At 41.9% G+C, this 22,438-nt stretch overlaps 1 protein-coding gene across 1 annotated transcript in view; it reads right to left on the bottom strand.

Moving 5' to 3' along the window:
* The window catches only part of HEXA (hexosaminidase subunit alpha), a 39,943-nt gene extending 17,516 nt beyond the window's left edge, over positions 1 to 22,427 (bottom strand). Inside the window, exon 1 of the mRNA XM_059912809.1 lies at positions 22,136 to 22,427. Coding sequence (XP_059768792.1) covers positions 22,136 to 22,388 — 253 coding nt within the window. The 5' untranslated portion in view covers positions 22,389 to 22,427. The remainder of the gene's footprint in view (positions 1 to 22,135) is intronic.
* Between the last annotated feature and the right edge of the window lie 11 nt (positions 22,428 to 22,438).

Here is a 22,438-nt window from a genome sequence, read left to right as displayed (position 1 = left end):
TCTCTGCTCCTGTGGGGGAACTCTCACAGGAGCACGATGAACTCTTTACAGAACCCTGAAAATGCCACATTTTCTCCCTCTTTTTCTCTGCATTTATTGCTTCCTCCAGTTGCAACGAACTTTTCATTGCCTCCACATCTCACCTGATTAAGAAACAGCCCTGGTTTTCCTTTTCCAAAACTTTCTATCAGTCCCCCACCCTTTCCTAAGAGACCTTCCTATGTGATCATGAAGCAACGTATACATACATTTTTCATAACAGGTATCTTAATATAGGCTGCTTATTTGTCTGTCTCCTCACCAAGGCTGTGAGTTCCTCAACAGCAGGGACCAATCTCAGTGTCTTTGTATTCCCAGTGCCTGACACACGGTAGTCATTCAATAAATGTTTGCTGGAAAAAAAAAATGAATGACGCTAGAATTTTTAAAATGCATATTTAACGCTACATATGCATAATGACTGTGCTACACAATAATCAGGTATAAATGGCAAACAGTTAATGTAGAGATTACTTTTAAACACCCAAACCTCGTATTTCTGAAGTTCTGGGACTGGGGTGGGGAAGAGTAAAAAGACATCCAGACATCCAGAAAGAGCCTTTTCAGACACTGCTCTGAAGACTCCTAGGTCCACAAATTCGAAGATTCAGGTCTTTCTACTTCTCTGGAAGGGAGAACTCATTCCTGCAACAGGGTATCCAGAAGCCACGTCTTTACCTCAGTGCATAATAGCCTGTCCCTCGACCCACCCTGCTCCTCTGTGAATCAAAACATTTCCACCATATCAATGTGTTTAATTCACAGAATCTCAGCAGCATGAAGAAAACACCACTCGCTTTGGTTATAAAGTGGCATGTGGTTTGGCTTCTGGAGTGGAAACTAGGGAAGTCAACCCAGCCTTTGGCACATCCCACTCTTTCAGGTCTATCCTGCCCCGCAGTCCTGGCGCTCTCCTCACTGGGGCCAACGCTGGTTCTCCACGCCCACTTTGCCCCCACCCCCGGCCCCCCCCTCCCCGCCACTCCCAGCTTCATATGCATGGCCTCCAGGCTTCCTCTCCCTGTACTTGGCCTAATGAGAGCCCTTGCAATCATTCATTTCCCACTCATTCCAACCACGATACATGGAGCACTTACTGTGCATCAGGACCTGTGCTAGGTGCTGGGGCAGTTAAAAGGAAAAACAAGCCGTGGTCCCTGCCCTTGAGGAGCTCACAGTCTAGTGGGAGAGACGAATATAAACAACAATTACAAAACAGTGTGATAAAGGCTACAGTAGATATTATAGCTGCCTCTTTCCAGAGGCAGAGAGGGAGGCTTAACCTTGGAAGGGGACCTACGAGCAGGACCTTGAACCTCGAGTTGGTGTTTGCCAGCTACCAAGAGGGGAAAAGGTATGCCAAGCCTGGGAAGCAGCTGATACACAAGAGCATTGGTGTGTCTAGGGGAAGAGGCAAGACCACCCCTGCCAGACTTCTTCTCCCGGTAGAGTGGGAGTCTGAGAATCCAACTGCCCTGAGCCTGGAGCCCCTCCATAGTGCCGCTGGATTCAGTCTGGACCATGGTGCCTCCTTCTACAACTCCTAAGATTCTTCACCCTCCAGAGACTACTAATACCTACTCAGAAACATTGATACAATCCATCTAGCCCACAGCTGAATCCTGAATATTCTTCCTTCTGTCTTCTTTTGTAAAAGTTGTAGTTAAAAATTTTCTTTCCTCCTCTACTTTTAAAACTTAATCGGGGGGACTTCCCTGGTGGCACAGCGGTTAAGAATCTGCCTGCCAATGCAGGGAACACGGGTTCGAGCCCTGGTCTGGGAAGATCCCACAAGCTGCGGAGCAACTAAGCCCGTGCGCCACAACTACTGAGCCTGCGCTCTAGAGCCCACATGCCACAACTACTGAAGCCCGCATGCCTAGAGCCCATGCTCCGCAACAAGAGAAGCTGCGACAATGAGGAGCCCGTGCACCGCAACGAAGAGTAGCCCCAGCTCGCCGCAACTAGAGAAAGCCCACGTGTAGCAATGAAGACCCAAGGCAGCCAAAAAATAAATAAATAAATAAGTTAATTAATTAATTAAAAAAAAATAACCTTAATCTGTCCTCCTCCACCCCCTCCCCCACTCGAAGGAGAACATCCCCCTATAATTCTAGGTCCTAAGAGATAACTTTGGTTAACACTTCACCCACTTTCGAGTGTTTGTAACTATGCAGATTTATTTATTTTTAAAACAAAAATGAGAGATAACTTTGGTTAACACTTCACCCACTTTCGAGTGTTTGTAACTATGCAGATTTATTTATTTTTAAAACAAAAATGAGATCCTAATAAATATTAGTTTGTAACTTTTGTCCACTTACCAAAATGATCTGCAGATCTTTTAATGTCAGTATATACAGATCTACATCATTATTTGTAAGTGTTGAATAGAATTCCATTTTGTAGATATACTTTCACTTTTTTTTTTCCTTTGCCCGCACCGTGCGGCTTGTGGGATCTCAGTTCCCCGACCAGGGGCCACAGCAGTGAAAGCCCAGAATCCTAACCACTAGGCCACCAGGGTACTCCCAGATATACTTTAATTTTAAAAAGTTGGTACTTCCCTGGTGGTGCAGTGGTTAAAAATCTGCTTGCCAATGCAGGGGACCCGGGTTCGATCCTTGGTCTGGGAAGATCCCACATGCCACGAAGCAACAAAGCCCATGTGCCACAACTACTGAGCCTGCGCTCTAGAGCCCGGGAGCCACAACTACTGAAGCCCACATGCCCTAGAGCCTGCGTGCCACAACTACTGAGACCACGCGCTGTTACTGCTGAAGCCCACGTGCCTAGAGCCTGTGCTCCGCAACAAGAGAAGCCACCACAATGAAAGCCCGCGCACCGCAAGGAAGAGTAGCCCCCCCTCGCCGCAACTAGAGAAAGCCCGTGTGCAGCAATGAAGACCCAATGCAGCCAAAAATAAAAATAAATAAATAAATTTATTTTTTAAAAAAAGGTGAAACTCCTAACTTCTCTCCTCTTTGTGGACATTTGGGAATGCTTCTAAATTTTCAATATTATAAACAATGCTCTGGTAAATATTCATATATATATTCTTTGTTAAAGCAGTTGTGAGAGATTTTGGTAGGAAAATTATTAGAGGTGGAAATGCTAGGCCAAAAATATTAAAGTTTTTAGTTTTGATGCTGCCAATTACTCTTCCAAATTACTGTACTGGTTTATCTGAGCCAAAATATATGGGCCCATCTTTTCGTCCTTCCAAAACTAGACTACGTCACTTCTTTTTCATCTGTGCCAGCCTGATTGATAAAGAAATAGAGCATTGTTTTAATTTGTATTTCTTTAATAATGATTGAATTTGAGCATTGCTTTGTATTTACTGGTCATATTCTTTGCACTTTTTTTTCCAACAAAAACATTTTTTTAATTGAAGTACAGTTGATTTACGATGTGCTAATTTCTGCTGTACATCAAAATGACTCAGTTATACACATATATATACTTTCTTTTTTTTACATTCTTTCCCATTATGGTTTATCCCAAGAGATTGGATATAGTTCCCTGTGCTATACAGTAGGACCTTGTTTATCCATTCCATATGTAATATCCAAACATATGTAATAGTTTGCATCTACCAATCCCAAACTCCCAGTCTATCCCTCTCTCCAACCACCCCACTCGGCAACCACAAGTCTGTTCTCTATGTCTGTGAGTCTGTTTCTGTTTTGTAGATAAGTTCATTTGTCTTTGCACTTTTTTTAAAGGTAATTTTCTTTTATTGATTTGCGGAGCTCTTTCTAGATTTTAACCTTGTCTTTTAAGGTTGCAAATATTTGCCTCATTTTGTCCTTTAACCTATGGGTTCTTTTGCTTTAATTTGTATGTAGTCAAATCTGTTAGTCTTCTCCTTTATGGTTTCCTTTATTGGCTTGCTTAGAAAGACCTCCTCTACCCTGGGACTACGTGAATCATTCCTTTGATTCCTTCTAATAGTTTTACGGCATATCCTTAGATCTTTAATACACCTGGAATTTACTTTTGTGCTTGACATGAGGTAAAGATTTAAAATTTTTCCAAATGGATAACCAGTCATCCCTACATATTTATTGACTGATACATCTTTTCACTTTTGATTGGAAATGCTTCGTCATATAGTAAATTTTCACGTATATATATACACATACATACACATACATATGTGAACTTTTGCTTGCCTCTGGAACTTGTTTCCTTGGCGTGGTCTTATAGTCATGGAAGTCTACTGTGTCATACTGCTATCATCCTTTGTCACTCTGCCCAATACGTAAACACCTCTGCTCATTTCTGGGCCCACACTCCCATCTCTCTAAGGGTTGTTTCCTCTTCCCCACCAAGCCACCTGTACTACACATCACCCATCCCTGCCAACCCTCTGGAGCCTTACTCCATGGTTATTCAATTACCAACACCCACAGCCTTTCCTACTTCCTCCTTCACTGAAGCCTGGCTCTCCCCAGGATACTGCTGCCCCTACCACTTGCCCTGAGAGGCAGCTCCTCCTCACATTCTGGGGCTGAGCTATGGGGCTGCTTCCAGGCCATCCACCCTCCACCATCGAGTGCAGCAACAACAAGAGCAACAACCTCTCTTCTGTGGCTCATGACGTTCAGCTGTAAAATCTTGAGCCTCTCCTTGTCACGACACTCTGCAACTTCCTGTCACTTCTTTATTTACCCAAGACTTTGGATTCCGGTCTCTAGTCTTTCTCTCCATCCAGAGGCTAGCTATCATCCTAGGTGACTTTAGGACTCGGAAATGTCCCAACTCATTCTCTCAAGCTTCAGTACCATATAGCTAACTGTCTGCTAGAAAACAGACACCTCACACTCAACAGGTCCAAAATCAAACTGACTTTTAATCATTCCTATCCGCCTCTAAAGCTCTTAATCAATCTGTCTCTCTCTCTTTTCACTCCTTCCCTCCTTCCCTTGCTCTCCTACTGTTTTCCCTATCCTTGTGAATGGCAGCTGAACACATTCAAATTACTAAATCACAAATCTAGAGCCATGCTCACACCCCCCTCTCCATCATAACCCCCACCTTCAAGCATTCCACTTCCTAAATTTTTTTTCTTTTTAAAAATTTTTAAATTTTATATTGGAGTATAGTTGATTTACAATGTTGTGTTAGTTTCAGGTGTACAACAAAGTGATTCAGTTATACATATACATGTATCTATTCTTTTTCAGATTCTTTTCCTTTATAGGTTATTACAGAGTATCAAATAGAGTTCCCTGTGCTATATAGCAGGTCCATGTTGATTATCAATTTTATATATAGTAGTGTGTATATGTTAATCCCAACCTCCTAATTTATCCTTCCCCCCATCTTTCCCCTTTGGTAACCATAAGTTTGTTTTCTATGTCTGTGAGTCTGTTTCTGTTTTATAAATAAGTTCATTTGTATCATTTCTTAAGATTCCACATATAAGTGATATCATATATGATATTTGTCTTTCTCTGTCTGATTTACTTCACTTAGGATGATAATCTCTAGGTCTATCCATGTTGCTGCAAATGGCATTATTTCATTCTTTTTTGTGCCTGAGTAATATTCCATTGTGTATATATACCACATCTTCTTTATCCATTTATCTGTCAATGGACATCCACTTGCTAAGTTTTTCTTCAATCTTTCCAGTTTTCTTTGTCCGTACAGCCGTCAACCCCCTTCAGCCACTCTTACCTCTTATCTAGACCACTGTAAGAGCCTTTTAACTGGGTTTCCTGCCTCTAGTCCCATTCCCCACCAATCCCCAATGCAGCCAGAGTTTTGTCACATCACTTATGCTGTTTAATGGCTTTTATTGGCCTTCCTTGACCTTAGGATAAAGTTCATGTTCTTTATCAGGGCTCACCAGGCCATTTCATGACCTTGCATCTACCACCGCCACTAGCTTCAGAACTTGCTGATCCACCATACAGCTGCGTGCTTCACACTGACCACACTGACCTTGAGTTTCTTGAATATCTCATGGAAGCTTCTTTCCTAAAGGCCTTTCCTACATGCATTTCTTTCTGTGTGGATTACTAACTCCACCTCCATTAACTCCTTTCAGATCTCACTGTACAGCTCTTACTGGAAGTCTTCTCAAAATGTACCCCCTGCACGCACACACGTCAGGTGTTCCCAAAGCACGTGTACCTAAGTTATCAGCAAAAATCACACTTTAACATATGTCTGTATTTCCACTTCCAGAAATTGTAAATTCTTTTAAGTCTTTAAAAAAATTAATTTAAAAAATTTTATACAACTTTTTTTTTTTTTTAAAGATTTATTGATTGATTGATTGCTATGTTGGGTCTTCGTTTCTGTGCTAGGGCTTTCTCTAGTTGTGGCAAGTGGGGGCCACTCTTCATCGTGGTGCGCGGGCCTCTCACCATCGTGGCCTCCCTTGTTGTGGAGCACAGGCTCCAGACGCACAGGCTCAGTAGTTGTGGCTCACGGGCCCAGTTGCTCCGCGGCATGTGGGATCTTCCCAGACCAGGGCTCGAACCCGCGTCTCCTGCATTAGCAGGCAGACTCTCAACCACTGCGCCACCAGGGAAGCCCTATACAACTTTTAAAGGTTACTTTCCATTTAAGGTTATTACAAAATAATAATGTAACTTGGCTACATTCCCTGTGTTGTACAATATACCCTTGAGCCTATCTTACACCCAACAGTTTGTACCTCCCACTCTCCAACCCCTATACTGCCCCTCACCCTTCCCCACTGCTAATCACTAGTTTGTTCTCTATATCTGTGAGTCTGCTTCTTTTTTGTTGTATTCACTAGTTCGGTGTATTTTTTAGATTCTGCATATAAGTGATATCATACAGTACTTGTCTTTCTCTGTCTGACTTACTTCACTTAGCATAATGCCCTCCAAGTCCATCTATGTTGCTACAAATCACAAAATTTCATTCTTTTGTATGGCTGAGTAGTATTCCACTGTGTGAGTGTGTGTGCGTGTGTGTACACACACACACACACACACACCCCATCTTCTTTAGCCATTCATCTGTTGATGGACACTTAGGTTGCCTTCATATCTTGGCAATTGCAAATGATGCCGCTATGAACACTGGGTTGCATGTATCTTTTCTAATTAGTGTTTTTGTTTTTTTCAGATGTATACCCAGGAGTGGAACTGCTGGGTCATATGGTAGCTCTATTTTTAGTTTTTTGAGAAACCTCCACACTGTTTTCCACAGTGGCTGCACCAATTTACATTCCTACCAACAGTGTAGAAGGGTTCCCTTTTCTCCACATCCTCGCCAACATTTGTTATTTGTGTTCTTTTTGATGATAGCCATCCTGACAGGTGTGAGGTAATACTTTATTATGGTTTTGATTTGCACTTCCCTGATGACTAGCAATACTGAGCATCTTTTCACGTGTCTGTTGGCTATCTGCATTTCCTCTTTGGAAAAATGTCTATTCATTTCTTCTGCCCATTTTTTAATTGGGTTGTTTTTTGATGTTGGGTTGTATGAGCTGTTTACATATGTTGGATATTAATCCCTTATCAGTCATTATCATTTGCAAATATTTTCTCCCATTCAATAGTATCCAGTGTTACATTTAGGTCTTTAATTCCTTTCTGAGTTTATTTTTGTGTATGGTGTTAGAGAATGTTGTAATTTCATTCTTTTACATGGAGCTGTCCAGTTTTCCCAGCACCACTTATTGAAAAGACTGTCTTTTCTCCACTGTATATTCTTGCCTCCTCTGTCATAGATTAATTGACCATAAGTGCGCCTGTTTATTTCTGGGCTCTCTATCCTGTTCCACTGAAATATGTGTTTGTTTTTGTACCAGTACCATACTGTTTTGATTACTGTAGCTTTCTGGTATGAGACTGTAAATTCTTTAAGGACAGGGACAGCTCATTAATATTCCTTGGACCAGTGCTACTGACAAATTATTGTTGCTTAATAAAAACTGCTTGTACTAAGGATAAATGGAAGGGAGGAAGCCAGCGAGAAATACTACTGGAATCTGAAAACAATGGGCCAGGGATCAAAATATTTACAGTTTGAGTGCTAATGATTAAAGCAATTAGATGTCAGAAGTTACTGATCAGGGCTTAATCCTACCAGAGGCCAGTAGTTTTCCAAATCACTAATTGGTATAACGTTTGGTAAAGGTATTTATGAGTAGACTGCCCTAAAATTGCACAGCGAAAAGAGCAAAAACTTGGTAGACAAAGAGACCAGACTGGAATTTCTGCTCCACCACTACTAGCTGTGTAACCCTGGACGTGTTACTTAACCTCTTTGAGTCTCAGTTCTGAAAGATGAGTATAACACCAATCTCACAGAGCTGTTATGAAGATTAGATGGCATAACATACAGCAAGTGCCAGATACTCAATAAATGCTAGTTTCCTTCCGTTTTCTACTTCCCTTTTCTTTTTCTTTTTTAAAAATAAATTTATTTATTTATTTATTTTTTAGCTGTGTTGGGTCTTCATTGCTGCGTGCGGGCTTTCTCTAGTTGTGGCAAGTGGGGGCTACTCTTTGTTGCAGTGCGCGGGCTTCTCATTGCGGTGGCTTCTCTTGTTGCGGAGCACGGGCTCTAGGCACGCGGGTTTCAGTAGATGTGACTTGTGGACTAGAGCACAGGCTCAGTAGTTGTGGCACGTGGACTTAGTTGCTCCGTGGCATGTGGGATCTTCCCGGACCAGGGCTCGAACCCGTGTCCACTGCATTGGCAGGTGGATTCTTAACCACCGCGCCACCAGGGAAGTCCTACTTCCCTTTTCTTAAAAAGTCACTTTTGCCACTTGGCTGGAGGAGCCCAGGGGCAGGGTGCCTTGTGGGATAACCACACCATAAAAGCAGCTTCCCTGAGGGCTTTTCATGAGCTTCTTACAGAAGCCTGAGGGCTCCACTACTGTGTGGTGCCACCCTGTATGGCAAACAGGCTGACACTCCAACACATAAAAGGGACATGGGCTTGGAACTCTGAATCTTCCTCAAACTAGGATTGTGGCCCTAGTCAAAAGACCAAAGCCACAAATATGGGTTCCTAGTTACTACTTACTACCAGGACAAGGTTGAATAGGACAGCAGTTAAGCTTTTCATCCAGGACACAGTGTACCTGGTGAGCCGTCTCCCTTACTCCCAACCCAAAGCTTTACAAAGGAAAGGGAGGCTACTTACTGACACCCGAGCTGACAAGCACCCAAACTTCCTGCATCTGAGCATACACTTCCAGAGGAGAGAGCTCCACACCAGACCCAAGCCGCAGCCAACCTCAAGATGTGGACACAGCGATAGCACCCCACTGCTGGCTAGAGATCAGGGTTGAGTGCACGGCCAGAGAGCTTAAGCAATAACAGCAGCTTAAAACGGATGCAGGGGAAATAAAAGAGAAGTTCCTGACCCAGTAATAGGTCTTATTCACTACAACCAGGGATAGAGAAGAAAAGCAAACCCATTTCTCTATTAAAACAGATTACAGAACCATAAGCCTGGAGGCAGATCATAGAAAATCCTTCACATATACACCCCTTACCTCTACAGACCCAACCTCCTCTTTTTCCCAGAGCACAGAATGCCTCATTCCAGATCTATGCTCTGAACTCCTATCATGGTGTGTTGAGAAGGTCAGTGACTGCAGTGGCTAATCACCCAATCCTTGCAGAGCGGGATGGCGAGTGACATTCTTTAGGTAACAATTATACAGCTGACCTTATGTCCAGTGGCCCCACAAAGGTGGGAGAAAGCTTCTCATCCAGTTGGTTAAACCTCTTGGTGATGCACATTGACTCTAATCTTGTCACTTGTTTCTAGGGCCAGCAGAAGAAATTTTGGAAAATGCAGAAACATAAGAGCAACCTCTGTCATTTCTGAAAGAAGTATTGGTTGGGCAGCAAAACTCTTTTTTCCTTCTGTATAACTGTTACCTGAAGAATGTCACTCATCATCCAGCTCTACAAGAATTGGGTGATTAGCCAATGCAGTTGCTGACCTTCAACACACCCTGACAGGAGTTCAGAGCAGAGATCAGGAATGAGGCACTCTGGGCTCTGGGAAAACTGGCAGAACAGGCCTTCAGATAGTTAGATATTTTCAGGAGAAAATTTTATTAATCTAATTTCTTGCATCTTTCCATACTTAGAAAAGCACTAAAATCATTAAGATATCTGTTCCTCGTGACCAACAGCAACCTTCTACTGAAATGTGTGCTTGATTGCATGTACCCCTTTCTCCAAAATCACATATATGCTTGCTGACCTACCCGGCTACCTCTTTGGAGCAGTTCCTCAGACCTATTAGAGAGGCTGCCTCCTGGGCTGCAGTCCTCAGTAAGTCCCCAAATAAAACTGAAACTCACAGCTCTCACGTTGTGCATTTTTATTTCAGTTGACAAATCATTAGGAAAAGGACTGAGGTTTATGCCTTCAACAGGCTAAGAAATCGACAACATGCCCCAGAAAGACTGAGTAGCTATAAGGAAAAAGAAAAAACAAAATCCTACACCTGCTGTTAAAAACAAAAACAAATCAAAAAAGAAGATATCAACTGGAAAAAAACCTCCAATGCCCTGCTTCACTCTTCTGTGTGGAGGTGAGGAAGTGGAGTGGAAGGAGATGGGAGGAAGGGCAGCTCTGTGGCTTAGACGTGTTATTTGTATTTTGTTTCATTTTTTAAATCACCAAGTTCTTCCTTCTGCTGTGTATCCTCCTCCAAAGTTTGTAAAAACACTCATCATTATCTCCTTGTTATCCTCAGAAATGCTTGTAATGTAGGCACATTAAAAAAAAAAAGCAGGGCTTCCCTGGTGGCGCAGTGGTTGAGAATCTGCCTGCCAATGCAGGGGACGCGGGTTCGAGCCCTGGTCTGGGAAGATCCCACATGCCGCAGAGCAACTCGGCCCGTGAGCCACAATTACTGAGCCTGCCCGTCTGGAGCCTGTGCTCCGCAACAAGAGAGGCCGCAATAGTGAGAGGCCCGCGCACCGCGATGCAGAGTGGCCCCCGCACCGCGATGAAGAGTGGCCCCCGCACCGCGATGAAGAGTGGCCCCCGCTTGCCACAACTAGAGAAAGCCCTCGCACAGAAACGAAGACCCAACACAGCCATACATACATACATACATAAATAAAAAGAATGTAAGCAGACCAGAATAGCATTAAAAAAAAAAAATTTTTAAAAAGCAGCAGTAGGTGCTTGCAAGTTAGGCAATTTGCCAAGGGCACATAGTTAAAGAAGTGATTAATAAACATTCTCTGGCTGACTCCTGAATAAATCATGTTTCAGATCCTGAGTCCTCTACTGAGATAGGTCTTCAAGCAGGGTGAGGGGTAAGCAACGATAGCTCAAGGAAATAAGACTGGAATTTTTCATAAACCAGGCCCAGACTACCCACACACATCTTGACCAAGCTGAGCTTCTTGGGTTCAGCAGTGAGAAGAGAGGCTGGTTGAGGACCGCAGGCCAAGATAATCTAGGCCCAGGAATTCAAAATGGAACACAATTATTTTGCCCCTCACTAAAAACGATGCTCCTGCTGCAAACCTATTCTTCCCCAATCACTGTATTTTTCCTCCTTATGTATCCCTCCGTCCTCCGCATACCCCTTCACAAGAAAAATAATTCTACTACAAAACTCTCTTCCTGCATTGTATTCTTCCTCTTTGCTTTTAAGACAATATATGTAAGTCTTCTGCAGGACTATGCCTTGTCCTTGTCATGGGAAAGGTTAAAGTGTACACAGCCACTAGTCCAATTAGAGTGGAGAAAACTAATCAGCATTACTCTTCTCCCCAGCCAGGCTGCCCCTTATCAGTTTTCTTCCTACACTCTCTAGATGCATTTCCAATGCATCTCCAATTTTGTGATGGGTTAAGGGCAGCTTGAGTTAGGACCACAGCATAATGTGATCCTCCTTTCTGTGGAATCACATGCTAATATTCCAAATCTGAAACTTGAAAGGAAAGACAATCAATTCTAAATGAAACCTGCAAATCATCTCCTTTTTGATGATCTTAGAAATAAACAAAAACCATGCCGCATTTTTACAAACTTTTATACAAAGAAGCCCTTTCAAGTTAATTTTAGTATATCCAACAAATAATTATCTACTATGTTCCGGGCGTAACTATAGAAGGAATGGCCAAAGGAGGCATTTTAGGAGATTCAGATTATAATGAATTATGCTACTTATTAACTTGGTCACTTAATATCTGAGGATGAGCAAATCAAATATTGATAATGGCTGCAGAAGGATACAGATACTCATACAGTAATCTTCTTTCCATTCTAGAATAAAAGCGCTGGGGAAGGGTGGTGGGAATTATTTTGTTCAGGGACAATGGCATCCTAAGTAACTCATAGGGATGTGCGTGTGAACATCAGAACAGGATTGGAACTTTATAATAACCATTAAGGACTATGGATTCAATCAACTAGTTTCAGGAAAAGCAAAGAAGAATGCAGTCATATGACATAATCAGATTTAGTCACTTTACCTGGGCTTTATCAACTCCATCAAGCACCCCAAAAAGTATATGGAGCAACATTAGTTGGGTGCAATCCCAAATAAGCAGATCTTTGATTTGCAAACACGATGTGGCTTAATAATCAAAACAGAGAACTAGGCTTATTCAAATATCTAAAATAATTCCATTTAACAGGTTTAACAACATGCAACACACACACTCCAGTTGGCAGAAACACCTGTCAACTACAAAATAGGTAGCAAATACTAAACACTTCCACAAATCATTTACAATTAATAACTACAGCTAACCCTTGGAGGAAAATTCAGAATAGAGTTGAACCTCAACACTAGACTTGTTCTTTAGAAAATGTAAATATGAACTTCACTGAATTCCAGGATCAGATCAAAACCAGAAGTTGTGCTGGATTAAGAAAGACACTGGCCCATGGGACTTCCCTGGTGGCGCACTGGTTAAGAATCCGCCTGCCAATGCAGAGGACACGGCTTCAAGCCTTGGTCCGGGAAGATCCCACATGTCGCGGAGCAACTAAGCCCACGCACCACAACTACAGTGCCTGCACTCTAGAGCCTGTGAGCCACAACTACTGAGCCCATGTGCCACAACTACTGAACCCCACGTGCCTACAGCTCGTGCTCTGCAACAAGAGAAGCCACTGCAATGAGAAGCCCACACACCACAATGAAAAGTAGCCCCTGCTCGCTGCAACTAGAGAAAGCCCGCATGCCACAATGAAGACCCAATGCAGCCAAAAATAAAAAAAAATTAAAAAAAAAAAAAAAGAAAGACACTGGCCCATGGGACTTCCCTGGTGGCACAGTGGTTAAGAATCCACCTGCCAATTTAGGGGACACGGGTTCGAGCCCTGGTCTGGGAAGATCCCACATGCTGCGGAGCAACTAGGCCCATGCGCCACAACTACTGAGCCTGAGCTCTAGAGCCCGCGAGCCACAACTACTGAGCCCACGTGCCACAACTACTGAAGTCCACGTGCCTAGAGCCCATGCTCCGCAACAAAAGAAGCCACTGCAATGAGAAGCCCATGCACCACAACAAAGAGTAGCCCCTGCTCGCAGCAACTAGAGAAAGCCCATGTGCAGCAACAAAGACCCAACACAACCAAAAAATAAATAAAACTAAAAAAAAAAAAAGACACTGGAGGAGAGATTGGTTCAACATGGCAGAGTAGAAGGACGTGCACTCACTCCCTCTTGCGAGAGCACCAGAATCACAACTAACTGCTGAACAATCATCAACAGGATGACACTGGAACTCACCAAAAAAGATACCCCACATCCAAAGACAAAGGAGAAGCCACAATGAGATGGTAGGAGGGGCACAATCACAATAAAATCAAATCCCGTAACTGCTGGGTATATGACTCACACACTGGCGAACACTTATACCACAGAAGTCCACCCACTGGAGTGAAGGTTCTGAGCCCCACGTCAGCCTGCCCAATCTGTGGGTCTGGCAACGGGAGGAGGAATTCCTAGAGAATCAGACTTTGAAGGCTAGCAGGACTTGACTGCAGGACTTCAACAGGTCTGGAGGAAATAGAGACTCCACTCTTGGAGGGCACACACAAAGTAGTGTGCACATCGGGACCCAGGGGAAGGAGCAGTGACCCCATAGGAGACTGAACCAGACCTACCTGCTAGTGTTGGAGGGTCTCCTGCAGAGGCAGGGGGTGGCTGTGGCTCACCATGGGGACAAGGACACTGGCAGCAGAAGTTCTGGGAAGTACTCCTTGGTGTGAGCCCTCCCAGAGTCCGCCATTAGCCCCACCAAAGAGCTGGGCAGGCTCCAGTGTTGGGTTGCCTCAGGCCAAACAACCAACAGGGAGGGAACCCAGCCCCACCCATCAGCAGACAAGCAGATTAAAGTTTTACTGAGCCCTACCCACCACCAGTCTCTCCCATCAGGAAGCTTGCACAAGCCTCTTAGATAGCCTCATCCACCAGAGGGCAGACAGCAAAAGCAGGAAGAACTACAATTCTGAAGCCTGTGGAAGGAAAATCACATTCACAGAAAGATAGACAAAATGAAAAGGCAGAGGACTTTGTACCAGATGAAGGAACAAGATAAAACCCCAAAAAACAACTAAATGAAGTGCAGATAGGCAACCTTCCAGAAAAAGAATTCAGAATAATGATAGTGAAGATGATCCAGGACCTCAGAAAAAGAATGGAGGCAAAGATCGAGAAGATGCAAGAAATGTTTAACAGAGACCTAGAAGAATTAAAGAACAAACAAACAGAGATGAGCAATACAATAACTGAAATGAAAAATACACTAGAAGGAATCAGTAGCAGAATAAGTGAGACACAAGAACGGATAAGTGACCTGGAAAACAGAATGGTGGAATTCACTGCCGTGGAACAGAATAAAGAAAAAAGAATGAAAAGAAATGAAGACAGCCTAAGAGACCTCTGGGACAACATTAAACGCAACAACATTCGCATTATAGAGGTCCCAGAAGGAGAAGAGAGAGAGAAAGGACCGGAGAAAATATTTGAACAGATTATAGTCAAAAACTTCCCTAACATGGGAAAGGAAATAGCCACCCAAGTCCAGGAAGTGCAGAGTCCCAGACAGGATAAACCCAAGGAGAAACACGCCAAGACACATAGTAATCAAATTGACAAAAATTAAAGGCAAAGAAAAATTATTGAAAGCAACAAGGGAAAAACGACAAATAACATACAAAGGAACTACCATAAGGTTAACAGGTGATTTCTCAGCAGAAACTCTACAAGCCAGAAGGGAGTGGCATGATATATTTAAAGTGATGAAAGGGAAGAACCTACAACCAAGATTACTCTACCCGGCAAGGATCCCATTCACATTCGATGGAGAAATCAAAAGCCTTACAGACAAGCAAAAGCTAAGAGAATTCAGCACCACCAAACCAGCTCTACAACAAATGCTAAAGGGACTTCTCTAAGTGGGAAACACAAGAAAAGAAAAGGACCTACAAAAACAAACCCAAAACACTTAAGAAAATGGTAATAGGAACATACATATCGATAATTACCTTAAACGTGAATGGATTAAATGCTCCAACCAAAAGACACAAGCTTGCTGAATGGATACAAAAACAAGACCCATATACATGCTGTCTACAAGAGACCCACTTCAGACCTAGGGATACATACAGACTGAAAGTGAGGGGATGGAAAAAGATATTCCATGCAAATGGAAATCAAAAGAAAGCTGGAGTAGCAATACTCATATCAGATAAAATAGACTTTAAAATAAAGAATGTTACAAGAGACAAGGAAGGACACTACATAATGACCAAGGGATCAATCCAAGAAGAAGATATAACAATCATAAATATATATGCACCCAACACAGGAGCACCTCAATACATAAGGCAACTGCTAACAGCTATAAAAGAGGTAATCGACAGTAACACAATAATAGTGGGGGACTTTAACACCTCACTTACACCAATGGACAGATCATCCAAACAAAATTATTAAGGAAACACAAGCTTTAAATGAGACAATAGACCAGATAGATTTAATTGATATTTATAGGACATTCCATCCAAAAACAGCAGATTACACTTTCTTCTCAAGTGCACATGGAACATTCTCCAGGATAGATCACATCTTGGTTCACAAATCAATCCTTAGTAAATTTAAGAAAATTGAAATCATATCAAGCATCTTTTCTGACCACAACGCTATCAGATAAGAAATCAATTACAGGGGAAAAAACGTAAAAAACACAAACACATGGAGGCTAAAGAATACGTTACTAAATAACCAAGACATCACTGAAGAAATCAAAGAGGAAATCAAAAAATACCTCGAGACAAATGACAGTGAAAACACAACGATCCAAAACCTATGGGATGCAGCAAAAGCAGTTCTAAGAGGCAAGTTTATAGCTATACAAGCCTACCTCAAGAAACAAGAAAAATCTCAAATAAACAATCTAACCTTACACCTAAAGGAACTAGAGAAAGAAAAACAAAGAAAACCCAAACGTAGCAGAAGGAAAGAAATCATAAAGATCGGAGCAGAAATAAATGAAATAGAAACAAAGAAAACAATAGCAAAGATCAATAAAGCTACAAGCTGGTTCTTTGAGAAGATAAACAAAATTGATAAACCATTAGCCAGACTCATCAAGAGGGAGAGGACTCAAATCAATAAAATGAAAAATGAAAAAGGAGAAATTACAATGGACACCGCAGAAATACAAAGCATCCTAAGGGACTACTACAAGCAACTCTATGCCAATAAAATGGACAACCTGTTAGAAATGGACAAATTCTTAGAAAGGTATAACCTTCTAAAACTGAACCAGGAAGAAATAGAAAATATGAACAGACCAATCACAAGTAATGAAATTGAAACTGGGATTTAAAATCTTCCAACAAAGAAAAGTCCAGGACAAGATGGCTTCACAGGTGAATTCTATCAAACATTTAGAGAAGTGCTAACACCCATCTTTCTCAAACTCTTCCAAAAAATTGCAGAGGAAGGAACACTCCCAAACTCATTCTATGAGGCCACCATCACCCTGATACCAAAACCAGACAAAGATACTACAAAAAAAGAAAATTACAGACCAATAACACTGATGAATATAGATGTAGAAATCCTCAACAAAGTACTAGCAAACAGAATTCAACAACACACTAAAAGGATCATACACCATGATCAAATGGTATTTATCCCAGGGATGCAAGGATTCTTCAATATACGCAAATCAATCAATGTGATACACCATATTAACAAATTGAAGAATAAAAACCATATGATCATCTCAATAGATGCAGAAAAAGCTTTTGACAAAATTCAACACCCATTTATGATAAAAACTTTTCAGAAAGTGGGCATAGAGGCAACCTACCTCAACATAATAAAGGCCATATACGACAAACCCACAGCAAACATCATTCTCAATGGTGAAAAACTGAAAGCATTTCCTCAAAGATCAGGAACAAGACAAGGATGTCCACGCTCGCCACTATTATTCAACATAGTTTTGGAAGCCCTAGCCATGGCAATCAGAGAAGAAAAAGAAATAAAAGGAATATAAATTGGAAAAGAAGAAGTAAAACTGTCACTGTTTGCAGATGACATGATACTATACATAGAGAATCCTAAAGATGCCACCAGAAAACTACTAGAGCTAATCAATGAATTTGGTAAAGTTGCAGGATACCAAATAAATGCACAGAAATCTCTTGCAGTCCTATACACTAACAATAAAAGATCAGAAAGAGAAATTAAGGAAATAATCCCATTCACTACTGCAACAAAAAGAATAAAATACCTAGGAATAAACCTACCTAAGGAGGTAAAAGACCTGTACTCAGAAAACTATAAGACACTGATGAAAGAAATCAAAGATGACAGAAACAGATGGAGAGATATACCATGTTCTTGGATTGGAAGAATCAACATTGTGAAAATGACTATTCTACGCAAAGCAATCTACAGGTTCAACGCAATCCCTATCAAATTACCAATGGCATTTTTTACAGAACTAGAATAAAAAAATCTTAAAATCTGTATGGAGACACAGAAGACCCCAAATAGCCAAAGCAGTCTTGAGGGAAAAAAACGGAGCTGGAGGAATCAGACTCCCTGACTTCAGACTATACTACAAAGCTACAGTCATCAAGACAATATGGTACTTGCACAAAAACAGAAATATAGATCAATGGAACAGGATAGAAAGCCCAGAGATAAACCGACACACCTATGGTCAACTAATCTACGACAAAGGAGGCAAGGATATACAATGGAGAAAAGACAGTCTCTTCAATAAGTGGTGCTGGGAAAACTGGACAGCTACATGTAAAAGAATGAAATTAGAACACTCCCTAACCCCATGCACAAAAATAAACTCAAAATGGATTAGAGACCTAAATGAAAGACTGGACACTATAAAAGTCTTAGAGGAAAACACAGGAAGAACACTCTTTGACATAAATCACAGCAAGATCTTTTTTGATCCACCTCTTAGAGTAATGGAAATAAAAACAAAAATAAACAAATGGGACCTAATGAAACTTAAAAGCTTTTGCAAAGCACTACAAACAAGACGAAAAGACAACCCTCAGAATGGGAGAAAATATTTGCAAACGAATCAATGGACAAAGGATTAATCTCCAAAATATATAAACAGCTCATGCAGCTCAATATTAAAAAAACAAACAACCCAATCCAAAAATGGGCAGAAGACCTAAAAAGACATTTCTCCAAAGAAGACATACAGATGGCCAAGAAGCACATGAAAAGCTGCTCAACATCACTAATTATTAGAGAAATGCAAATCAAAACTACAATAAGGCATCACATCACACCAGTCAGAATGGACATCATCAGAAAATCTACAAATAACAAATGCTGGAGAGGGTGTGGAGAAAAGGGAACCCTCTTGCACTATTGGTGGGAATGTAAATTGATACAGCCACTATGGAGAACAGATGGAGGTTCCTTAAAAAACTAAAAATAGAACCACCATATGACCCAGATATCACACTACTGGGCATATACCCTGAGAAAACCATAATTCAAAAAGAGACATGTACCACAATGTTCATTGCAGTACTATTTACAAGAGCCAGGACATGGAAGCAACCTAAATGCCCATCGACAGATGAATGGATAAAGAAGATGTGGCACATATATACAATGGAATATTACTCAGCCATAAAAAGAAATGAAACTGGGTCATTTGTAGAGATGTGGATGGATTTAGAGACTGTCATAGAGAGTGAAGTAAGTCAGAAAGAGAAAAACAAATATCGTATATTAACACATATATGTGGAACCTAGAAAAATGGTACAGATGAACCGGTTTGCAGGGCAGAAAAAGAGACACAGATGTAGAGAACAAACATATGGACACCAAAGGGGGAAAGTTGGGGGTGGTGGTGGTGGGATGAATTGGGAGATTGGGATTGACATATATACACTAATATGTATAAAATAGATAACTAATAAGAACCTGCTGTATAAAAAAATAAATAAAATAAAATTCAAATATTAAAAAAAAAAAAAAGAAAGACACTGGCCCAAAGCCTACAAGGAAGGAAGTTATCTGGAGAAGCTTTAGCTAAGTTTTAACTTGCTATGTTGTTTTCTTTACTAAAATCAACCCCATAGGGAAATATACTACAGTTTGGGCTTTGTTGATGTTGTTTTCCTCCATAGATTCTTCCTTCTTTTTGCAGAAACAGGATTATGGCTCAAGTCATTTGAAAGCCTATCCAGGAACCTGTATTCCAAAGAGAAGACTCCATAGGAGGAACATCAGAGAAGGAAGTTACTTGTCTATCTTTGGTAATGTTCATCCAAAACACCTTTCATTATGTCAGTGGATAAGACCCCTCAACTAATAGAGCAAATTCATTTACAGGGAGGTAATAAATTGAAATAAACATTTTATTTAGTTTCTTATCTGTCTCTAAATCTGTTTCATTAGGGAATTTACAGCACACCATAGTCACATAACCTCCCTATTTCTCTTTTCTTGATTCAACTCTAGTCCTATAGCAATGCAGGTAAAGGCTTAATTTTTAGAAGTACAGTAATTATCCTAATTTATATAATACTAGTAAACATTCTAAGTACCTTTTAAGCCTTTTATTTTATTAAAGTATAGTTGACTTATAATGTTAGTTTCTGGTGTATAGCAAAGTGATTCAGTTATACATATATATCGATACATATATTCTTTTTCATATTCTTTTCCATTAGGGTTTATTACAGGATATTGAATGTAGTTCCCTGTGTCTGTTAAGCATTTTAAGCACACTGTATCCTTTTGCTTCATATTCCCCAGTTGGACTGCAAAGCTTGGGACTGGGTCATATATTTTTCCTGTAACCACCGAGTGCCCAGCCCTGGAATAGGCACATACCAAACCACCAATTAGGTGACAGATTTAAGTCAGTCTCTAACTTTTCTATACCAAAATAAACATATTCTGAGTGCCAGTCTTATGTGAAGCATTCTATTACTTGTCATGAAGGATTCAGAGAAGTATGTGATCGACCATGGACACAAAGAGCATACCTTTTATCCTCCTTGGCCTAATGCCTCTTACCAGTGAAGAACTACCTTTGATGCTATTTCTTTCCCTAAATCATCTGTCACACTCTAAGTGCCATTTTTTTGACTGAATACTTTTAATGCTACATATCAAATGACAACACTTTTTAAACATCTTTTAAAAAATTAATTAATTAATTATATATATATATTTTTTGGCTGCATTGGGTCTTCATTGCTGCGTGCGGCCTTTCTCTAGTGGTGGTGAGCGCGGGCTAATCTTTGTTGTGATGCATGGGTTTCTCGTTGAGGTGGATTCTCTTGTTGCGGAGCACAGGCTCTAGGCACGCGGGCTTCAGCAGTTGTGGCATGCGGGCTCAGTAGTTGTGGCTCACGGGCTCTGGAGCACAGGCTCAATAGTTGTGGCGCATGGGCTTAGTTGCTCCACGGCATGTGGGATCTTCCCGGACCAGGGCTCGAACCCATATTCCCTGCATTGGCAGGTGGACTCTTAACCACTGCACCACCAGGGAAGTCCCTCATATGAGAACTTTTGAAAGTAATTTAAGCATACTTGAAACGCTAGAAAAAATGACACTACCGTATGGCTCAACCATAAATATAGCTTCCCTCCATAAACACCTATACCTCATAACCAGAGAACTAGATTCCAGAAAAGTTTCGAGAAAATTCTAAATTTTAAGCCCATAAGGTAGAATTTTATTTCTTTGCATTGCTGACTCTATTCATGACTCTACTCTTCTATTTGCTGTGAAATAATCACCCTCAAACACAATTTTCAGCAGCTGCCTTAAAGAAAACTGCCAGCCCCTGCAATTTCAGATGAAACCCATATCCAAAGCACTCCCGACTCATCATTCAATCCCACACTCTCCCCAACCTCACCCCTCCCCAGCCCCCCCACCCTCATTGCACACACCAGCCAAGCACTTTGAGCTCAATCATAACCCTTTGTGCTTCTGCCTAAGCCTGCCTTCCTTCCTCGAATAACGTCCTTCCCGTCCTGGCCAATTTCTGTCCATCCACCACCTCACTTTAAGTGCCTGCTCAAAACACATTTCCTTATGCAAGTGTTCTATGATTTTTCTCACAGTTTAAGCATTTACCTAATATGTTATGTGTCAGATACTTTTATGTAATTTTGCATATCTCTCTTGTCTTACCAATTTTGAGTGTCAGCTCTGGTCTCCTCTCCCCAACCCTGGTCACAGCCTCACTAGGACCCTGGACACCTGAACACAGTCAGATATCTACTGGCACCGTATTTTCAGTAATTTGCTATCCTGAATGAACTGTAGTCCTAAAGCAGACATTTTTGGTGAAATACATAGCCCGAGGGCAGGATTCCGGATAAGCCCTGGCCGCAGAAGTCAGCTCGGTGAAGAAGTGAATGAAGGTGGGGGACTAATCCTTGGGGAGGCTGAGAGGACAGCTGGAGAAAAAGGGCAGGTGGAAGTAGAGGCTAGAGGACTGGGATAGACTACTGGGTTGGTCAACAGCCAAAGGAAGGGCCTTTCAGGAGGTTTGGGGGAGCTGTCCCAAGGCAGGCCCTCTCGGAGCCCGGGAACGAGACGGGGCAGGTCCGACTCACCCATGGGTTGGGGAAAGTGGAAGGACACGGAACCGAAGAGCAGGTCACGGTAGCGTTGGAAGGCCTCGTCGAGGACGGAGCAGCCCACCTGCGCGGCCGAACTGACGTGGTACTGGAATTGGAAGCTGTGAGGGAAGATGGTGTAGCGCCGCTCGGAGGTTTGAATGTACTGGGGCCATGGCCACAGGGCCGTCGCCCGCCAGGCGAACGCTGCCGCCAGCAGCAGCGAAAACCAGAGCGTGGAGCCTACCATGGCCCGCCGGTCTCCTCTCTCCCAGCGAGCCGAGCCACGTGACACCCTGG

This window comes from Balaenoptera ricei, chromosome 2, assembly GCF_028023285.1.
Source record: "Balaenoptera ricei isolate mBalRic1 chromosome 2, mBalRic1.hap2, whole genome shotgun sequence".
Lineage (NCBI taxonomy): Eukaryota > Metazoa > Chordata > Mammalia > Artiodactyla > Balaenopteridae > Balaenoptera > Balaenoptera ricei.
This window is presented reverse-complemented; position numbering and strand designations above follow the sequence as displayed.